The sequence below is a fragment of the Solea senegalensis genome, linkage group LG5 (assembly GCF_019176455.1).
Source record: "Solea senegalensis isolate Sse05_10M linkage group LG5, IFAPA_SoseM_1, whole genome shotgun sequence".
Lineage (NCBI taxonomy): Eukaryota > Metazoa > Chordata > Actinopteri > Pleuronectiformes > Soleidae > Solea > Solea senegalensis.
Genome location: NC_058025.1, coordinates 5,629,452 through 5,638,924, shown reverse-complemented (window position 1 = coordinate 5,638,924; position 9,473 = coordinate 5,629,452). Strand labels below are relative to the sequence as shown.

General features: G+C 43.3%; 1 protein-coding gene across 2 annotated transcripts in view; it reads left to right on the top strand.

Moving 5' to 3' along the window:
• Positions 1–9,473, top strand: part of kiaa0825 (KIAA0825 ortholog) — a 143,264-nt gene that overhangs the window by 16,100 nt on the left and 117,691 nt on the right. For both annotated transcript variants that reach the window (XM_044026994.1, XM_044026993.1), the window contains exon 6: positions 1–218. This exon is cut by the window's left edge and continues 107 nt beyond it. In XM_044026994.1, coding sequence (XP_043882929.1) covers positions 1–218 — 218 coding nt within the window. The remainder of the gene's footprint in view (positions 219–9,473) is intronic.

Sequence of the window (9,473 nt, the reverse complement as noted above, 5' to 3'; positions counted from 1 at the left end):
CCCCGATCTGACTCGGCGGCTCACAGAGGAGCTGCACGTCCTGTGTGGACTCGCAGAACCACACACCGTCCTCGCGTTCCTTAATGCGGCTTACTTCAGGACCGTGGCCCAGGAACTGTCCTCCCTGGTGGATCAGGCGTGTGAAATGGCCCTGAGGGACAACACCACGCTCGGTGGCAAGATTAAAAAATATTCAGCCAGGTCACGGGCAACTGTGGGTGAGTTGATATTACGCTGTTTTGCTAAGTCTGTTTTTGTTTCTCTCAGTTATATAAAGGAAATACATCAGATGGAACAAAACCAAAGTCAGTGAGACTCCAAAAAAGACATAGTTATCAAAAAAAGTGAAATTCATATTCATTTCATACTCCCCTTCCTTCCTTTTATTTATTAATGTATTTATAATTCTTTAAATTCAATAATTCTAATCGAGTAAACAGCTGCTGTATGAGTATGATTATGTTGAAACTGAAATGAAAGACAATCATGATACATGAATAAAAACTAAATATTCAGTCAATATACATTGAAATAAAAGAATAATATTAAGAATGATTAACACTGACCTCTGTTTTTTTCTCTATTCTCTCAGTTGTGAGACTTTAAGTTAATTTTTGTAATTTATTCCAAGAAACCGGTGCAGCAAACTTAAACGCTCAAGTTCATTTTTGACTCTAATTAAAATTTGAATAATTTCCTCTCCCTCCCTCCCTCCCTCCCATTTTTATACATTTTGTGTTCCCTCCCGACTGTAGCAGTGCCGTGTTTGTTGTGAGCCACAGCCGCGGCCTTTGTAAGTGATTGTCAGTAACTGCTGTTCCCTCTGTAATTGCTTTTCTTTTTTCCAGCCCTCCTTCCTGTCTGCTTCACTTTCCTCTTTACCAACAAAAAGAATAGAGCAGCATTTCCAAGGCCAGTGCTTCCGTTCAAACTACTTCGAAACACTTACCACATACTTTATCTTTGACTCTGATAACCCTGATCCCCAAGTAGTATTCAAGGGTTTGTCGACGGCGTGTTCAAGCCAGGGTTAATTCACTTCAATAAAAACCCTATTTGGTTATATGCATCTTTACAGAAAGCCAATTAAATCTGAATGAAAACGTGGAGTTTACTAAAACAGAAGAAGGCCAGCGTCATCACTCAGCCACTCGACCAGAGAATCTGAATAATCTCAACCTTCTTCTTACTTCAGAGAGGCGATGCAGTGGATAAGTACGAGCAGAAGAGGGTGGGAACTTTCTTTTGACGGAAAACAAAAGCACGATGTGAATAAGTGCATTTAATATTTGCCACCCTTGCCGAGGGTGTCACTGTAATTGAACGTGCCGTGATGTTATTGACTGAGACTAGAGACGAGCTCGCGCCGTCACAAGCGGTGTCACTTTTGATACGCACTCTCTCCCACATTTCTCTCCCTCTCTCTTTGTTTCATATTGGCCTATTTACGGCTCGCTGGTGGGTAAAAAAACCCCAAAAAAAAACAAACAAAAATTCACAGTTGAAAAAAAGTGCGTGAGCCATTGTTTACTTTTTTTCAGAAGCGGTGCACATGTCAGTTTCCCTGCGGAACGGTGAGAGGAGTGCTTTTACATCTGCCATTCTTCGATAAACACACCACCAGCCTTGCTTCTTTCTCTCTCTCTCTCACACCCTCTCTCCCTCCATCTCTCTCTCCTTCCATCTCCCTCTCTGGTTTTTTTTACTTTGCCTCTCCTTAAACGCGAGATGAGAGGAGGCAGCCAGGATAATTGGCCATGCGTCAGTTGGGCTGTTTGATCACGTAACGTGGCGGAGGCTACACACCTACGTGCCGCTCAACAAACCGTCAAATGTAGCACCGGAGGCAGAACACGGCTCCAAAGGGAGCGGGGGACCCGTGCTGTGTAATGATCGTAAAATGGAGCAGTTTTGCCTGTGCTGGTTTTTACGTGTGTGTGTGTGTGTGTGTGTGTGTTTGACTATCAGCTGCAACACAGCTTTGAGAGCTACAACTGGGATTACATTTTGTGTTGTTCATGTTTAACTCCTCCCCAAACAACTCAAGAACCCACATATACACCACCCCAAAAAACGCCCGTGGCTCCTAAAGAGCCGGAGCTTGAACATTAATGCGTAATCTGCTTTCACACTTTTACTGTCTCTATACTGTACGCTACGCCCATAATTGTCATGTCAATTATAACGGTGGTTAGAGAAAGTGAGGCATCCCGATGACTCGTAAGATCTCGCCCTCCTTCCCCCGCTGTGTTATTGTTTATTTCTGCAACAAAAAAAAAAAAAAGAAAAAAAGAAAGAGGCAGGCGGTAGGTGTATTTTGATAAGAGCGATGCCGGCGGAGACTTGTGCACACTCCCTCCCCGGAGGAGCAGCACTGTCTGTAGCATCAGCCACTGTCAAACCACTGAAGCATTTAACAGCGTTCATGGCGAGATCTGCCTCCTCTTTTAACCCCCACTGACTCAAAGGTAGGCCCTGACATTGTGCCTAGACAGATGTGAAGGGTCTCACCCTGCCCCTTCCTCCTCCCCACCACTCCTGTGTTCAATTCCTCTCTCTTTCTCTTTCTTTTTTTTTTTTCTTCCTTTCTTGTCCTTTTCCAATTTTCCTGTAGTTTTCCAAGTGTAATGGGGTGAGCAGTGAGGCCGGGGAGTGTGCTCGACAGGTTGGCTGGTCAGGAACAATACAGGCTTTAAACCTTACTGACACACCTCACTGCGTCTACAGGGGAGTGGGTGGGCCAAGTCTGCTTGTTACTGTTTGTGTGTGTGTGTATGTGTGTATATATCTCTATATATATGTGTGTATATCTATATTTATATATATATAAAAATATATACATACTTTATATGTATGTATTTATATATGTATATATATATGTGCGTGTGTGCACCTGCGTGTATGTGTATATATCTATATTTATATATATAAAAATATATACATACTTTATATGTATATATATAAATATATACATACTTTATATCTATACATATATATAAAATATATACATACTTTATATGCATATATGTGTGTGCACCTGCGTGTATGTGCATATATCTATATTTATATATCTATATATATATATATAAATACTTTATATGTATGTGTGTGCACGTGCAACTTAAAACAAATACTGGATTGAACATGATGCAATTTTACACCTTTTCTCTCAACAGTCCAGCACATTACTGGTGACTGTAATTTCAATAATGTCAATAAGTGACACAATGTCAGATTTGCTCTTTGGGTTCCCTCCACAGATGGTAAACGGTATTGTTTGTTACAGCTGTCGTAAAATATACAGTACATTGCGGTGACAACCATCTCTTCAGACAGAAGTGCACTAGCCTATTTCCATTTGCATTCACATTTTAAATGCACCTATATTTGGTTATTCTGTGATCATTTAAATGAAATGTAAAACATGCATGTTGGGTACAAGGATGACCGTTGCCAACCTGCATTACATTACAATATGGAGCTGTTGGGGGGGATTCACTTGATTGCAGTATACACCCTAGATGCCACTAAATCCTAAACACTGATTCTTTAATGTTTAAATGGTCATTTTGAAACTATTACACTTACAGACTATACACAGAAAAGTGAACATAGACTTCTGGTTTCTACGGTGAAGTCAATCATGAAGTAACAGTACATTTAGTAGCCACCAGGAGAACTTGGAACTTGAAGTTTGAATGGAAGTCTATGAGAAGGTAAACACTCACTTCTGACTTCATTTGTACTGTCAGTAAACATTTTCCAGATGAGTTAATGGTCTCAGCTGTTAGTTTCAGCCTCTCTTCAACAGAACATGATGTCAGTTTTGTTAATTTCCTTCCCATTTAGAGGAAAATAGACAATAAAGCACAGCAAATATGGGTTTACACTCGTGTGATTGGCAGCTAGTATTGTCCAATCAGAATATGGGTGCCAAAATATCAACATGATACTGGCCAAATTGTAATTTTGGAAGATTCCAAATGAGTTCAGATTGTTATGGCGGACATCTCGACCGGTTGCCAGATCCTTCTGCAAATGTACATTTTCTCCCTGTGCATTCAAGTGAGCGTCTATGTAGCCGAGTGTGTTTTCAATCACCTTTGAGCATATGTCATGTGCATATGTCTGCCCTGTTTGTCTTTGAGTCTCTGCTGGTGTGTGTGTGTGTGTGTGTGTGTGCGTGCACTAATTGCAGGCTCACACAGAAGATTGTGTGATCAAAACTCATTTAATGCCTCCCTTTTAAAAAACGTGATATCGGTGATTTGCATATGCATGTGTGGGAGATCCCTGTTTGTGTCGCACATCAAAAGCTTTTATTCCAACTTCTCTGCACGCACACGTACAATTTATTCCCCGACAATCGAGCGCAAGGGGTGACGGCGAGGTGGTGAATTCCTGTTCAAACGCTTTGCGGCCTCATTCTGATAGCAATAATTCCAGTCCCACTTCCACTAATTTCCCCATATGACGACGTCGGCAGCTCCCTATAGATAAAAAAAGGATTGAGTTAGAAGAACATGTATAGCAAGCACAGTCACCCCCACTCGCCCCCTTCTCTTCTCGCCCTTTCTGGCTCTTTGAACTCTTTCTTAGAGAAAGCACAGCAGCCTATTCAGCGGGGAGAGAGGTTCTGCAGTGATGCGAGATAGCTCGGCTGAAGCTCTGACTGGCATTGGAGGTGCTTGTGGGGATTGAGGCTACTTGGGAATGGCGTTTGTTAATATTTAATAAGAGCAGCTCCTCACTAGATCATATCTCTGCCTGGGTTTATACACACTGTCAGCCGGGAACGTGCACCCGCATGCTGCCATGTAATTATGTGCAAGGTAGGAGGGTTTGTGTGTGTGCGTGTGTGTGTGTGTGTGTGTCTCTGTGTACATGTGGCATGGTTCTTCCAGTTTGTGGATGGTGCATTTTCATGCAAGCTCTCTCTCTGTCCTTGTAGATGCTGAGAGGGCCTTGTTTAAGAAAGTTACCACGCGGCGCAAGTGGTTGTTTACTAATCTCGACGAGAAGAGCTGGGTCGTTGCTCTCTGTTTGTGTCCAGGTGTGTGTGTGTGTTTCATGCGTCCGTGCTTATTTTTTCCTCTAAATCACGGATCCAATGAAATCACAGACAAGAATATGTTTCATGGCCCTTGAGAATGTGTATTATGCATGCCATTTATTTTTTTTCCCCCCCATTTCCTCTGAGTGGTCACAAAAGCTTTTGTGTATCACTCTTGAAAAGCTCAAGGATATGAACATTTTCCTGGCACCTTCGATTGAGAAAGCTCATACAAAAATGGCTGGCATATTGAGAGCAGCCAGCACTGATGAAGAGTAAGTGCGATTCGCCTAGGGCTTGAAAACAATAATGCGAACAAGGACGCTAAACAAGTGGGTTTTAATGAAATGCTCCCATCTAGACAATACATTCCTCCCTGTTCTTCATCCAGGCTGTTTGGTTCAAGTATGCGGAGGAGGCCAAAGAAATTGTAACCCCTATCTCGCTGTCACTGCAATTTTCACCACAAAGAGAACCAAACACAAAGACAGAGCCAGAGGAGAAAAGAAAAACAAATATAAAGTGCAGCAAGGTTTGTCCTGTTCTTCTGCCGCCACAAAAAAAAAGACGTCAACACAGTTACACCTCCTTCGTGGCAAGGCGACTTAATTGAGATATCACATAATGCTACTTTCCCCTTCTTTGAAGGGCAGGTGGCCCCTGCTGTGGACTGGTTGGACAGCACCCAAGGATACGGCCTCAAGAGACTGGGGCTTGGGTGGTTTGTGTGTGTGTGGGTACGTACGTGTGTGTGTGTCAGAGTGTGTATTTGGGAGTCACAGCAGGAGGCCTCCCATAATAAGGCTGTCTGAGCGAGCAGTGGGCCGCAACTGACGAAGAGGACCCCAGCTGTCACAGGGCCTGGCAGGCGGTCCACAGTGGCTCATAGCCTCCTTCTATCCACATACGCATTCAGACATGCACAGAAGTACCCCAAGGCACCCACACGACCCTGCTTGACATCCTATGAGATGAGCACACAAGGAGGCAGAGACACAGAGAAAACACGGGGACAAAAATAATAAAAAGAGAGAGAGAGAGACACACACAAGTGCTCAGAAGAAGCATCAAAACCAAATATAGAGGAGCACACAAATTCACATCACAGGGACAAACCAGCCTATTTTACCGTGTAAATACTTAGTTATAGTGTCTATAGCATCAATGGAATGATTGAAGATATTTATCACACTTTAACTTTCCATTCTCTATCACACACTCTCTCTCTTGGCTGAAGATCAGGAGACTTGTGCTGAGTCATGTCCAACTGTCTCATTTATTGTCAGTGCCAATGTCAAAGGCTTGCTCTGTCTTTAGTGGCACCTCTTTCACACTTTGTGGGAACTGTTGAGTTTCATTTAGGAATTTGGTTTCTGACCATGTCATTGTATCTTGTGGGATCCCACAGGGGTCAATACTTGATCCCCTTTCATTCAGCTTCTCTTCATGCATTTACAGGGGAAATGCACCAGTTTAAAACGGTTGTATAGGTTTTTGGGTCTTACGTGCTGTGTAAATGAAAGTTGTATGACGAACTGCCTCAAGGGACCTGACCCCATTGTTGACCACAGTTCTGAAAATGACTTGAAAATTGCTGGCTCTTTATCACAGCTTGAGCTTTTCTTCTTAAAGGTCAGGTGAGTAAAACTTTGGTTGAAATTATTTTCATTGGGCAGGAATTGAAGATAAAAATATTAAGTTTTCATAATTGTAAACCTTTATTGTGTGACATTTTTCATTACCCTCGGAATGAGCCTTTGATTTGTATATCAGGTGACGGGTCGACTTGACTAAGGCCGTCATTTTCGACCACCATGTTTTTACAATAACCCACAATGGACAAACATGTTTTGAGTTTTGATGCTAACTGAAGGCGACATAGTGTTTTCAACACGCTTGGATGAATCTTACACACTGTGCCTTTAACACCACATTTGCCAACATTGGGTAACTGACTATCATAAAGCTTGTCCATGCTTTTTTCTTGTATTTGCTTGATGATATAAACAAGCATCTTTTATGCCTTAAATTCTGGATGTAAAGTGTCTTCTCTCTGGAGAGGGCATTGCACAACACACGGAAAAGACATCTTTACATATTGTGATCACATGATGACGATGGAAGCCAGTAGGGAAGTGTGCTAAGTGAGAAGCAGACCACCCCTTTGCTGGTCTGATTTACACTACAGAGAGACGGAATGAGAGACAGAGAGGAAAATGGGGGCCAGAGGATGAGAGGGGGAGAGATGCTGTGCTAGAGAGAAATTAAATCAGTGGCTAAATTATTGCATGATTGCCCATTCCCCAAAGACTTGGGCATCATTTGGTAGAAAGTGTCTAATAATTGGTTTTCGGCCATGTCAGACACTTGCAATTCCCCCCGCCTAATGGCTCTGTTAGGAAAACTGGGCCTCCTGGGTCGGAGAAAGACAGAAAATCGCCATACGGCAAAAAGCGGGCCATCACCCTTCTACTTTTTTCTCCTCAGACAAATGAGGGAACAACAGAGAGGAGATAGACAGAGAGAGGGGGGAGAGAGAGAGGGGTAGTAAGATGGAGAGAGTGTGTATGTGAGTGAAGAGGAAATGAAGTGGCAATAAGTGCAGCCAAAGGGGAAATGCTCTTCACCATGAGTTTAATACATCAGACTGGGGATTTGGCAGCCCGCCACACAGCAATTGTTTACCTTTTTGCTCACTGGCTGCATCTGTTCTGTTTTGTAAACGGCACTAAACTATTCGCCCGTAAACACCGGAATCAATAACAACTGCTAAGGGAATTCCCTCATCCCGCCTTTCCCTCTCCTTCCCTCCCTCTCTTCCCTCTCTTCCTCATGTTTTCATCCCTAACCACCACCCCTTTTCCTTCCCCTGGATCTCCTCCTCTCTCTCCTCTCTGTTCCCTGCCAGTCATCAGCTGTGTGTTGTGTGTGTGCCGTGGAGTTGACGGTGGAAGCCACAGGAGACACAGACAAGGAGGAAAGTGATGGCTTGCCAGAAATACCTGCTCCGCTTGTTTGTTTGTTTTCTTCTGTGTTGCATTGTTGTCATTGTTAAATGCTACAAACCTGCGACTGGCCGCCGCAGACCCTCGGAGTTCGGTGTTTCCAGACATTTCCTGTAACGTCTGACAGCGTCACATCCTCTGTATCGCCATGCCAACGACAACAAGTCGTGCTATCGTACGGGCTCCTCTTTGCGTGTCACTTCATCTCCGGTGTATTTACACCTGTACATACAAGTGGTCAGGAGTTATCCCACAGCGATCCATTCACAGAAAATGCGTTACAATGCCAGGTGTAAAAGCTCCACTTTCCAATTTGCACATTTTGTTTTACGACATTGCGTTACATCCTGTAGGCTTGTTGGCCTCAGAGAAGATTCATAATTCCTCATGGTTATCATAGTAATAGGACTAAGAATTGATTTTCTTTTGTGTTTAGAACTACATCCTCTGACTCTAATGTCATGTGGAGGAGCTTTTATATTAACATATCATTTTTGCTTGGCTCTCAGCACCGGCAATCGTTTATTGATTCTCAGTGCACTAACCTTTGTTTGAACTCTCCTGCCTGCTCGTGCCCTCCCTCATCCCAGTCTATGAGACATGCTACGCTCGATGCTATATGACACACCTGGGTGCTTTTAAGCACACCCTTTCCATCAACTGGCTATGAGAGCCTCCATTTGGTCTCACTGTTGTGACAAAGGTATAATGAGGTTTAGATGGCTGTGTACTAGACTGCGATGGCTATAAGGCTATTTGGCTAGGGAGGTGACTATAAATACCCATATAGCTCGGGCAGCAGAGCTCGATGAGAGGCTGAGGCATCGCTAAACATCAAGGTCATGTGCAGCAGCTACTTAGAGTGTGACTTAGTGTGTGAGTGAACCAGTTATGGGGTCACAGGTTGAGGGACTAAACGGGGAGAAAGGCGACAGGCAGAGACGACGCTCCTGATCAAATGGCGGTTAATAGCTGCTCTGCTCATATAAATAGTAGATGGGCTGTTTTTTTTATATAGTTCTTTTTTTGTAGACTTGATGTCCACACCGCACTTTACCCATTTACAAGCATTCACTCACACGTTCATACAAAGCAGCTATGACACATCTGTCATGTCCATTCACAATCACCAGGGGGTTAAGTCTGAACTCTCCCAATCCACCTTGACTGCATCCGCAAATCTGATGACAAAAACCACGCTTGGACGTGGATTGAGGATGCGTACTGCTAAGTTTCTGGGCAAGCCTGAATGCGATGTATCCTGCCAATGAGACCGCCCCTCGGCTGATGCACCCTGACACCTACTTTTTTACACTAATACGCGCCAATATGGCAATTTCTTTGTTACCACTGCCACAGATTGTCATTTAATTTCTTTTTTCCTAATGTTTAAAATCATATGTACTACTAACATA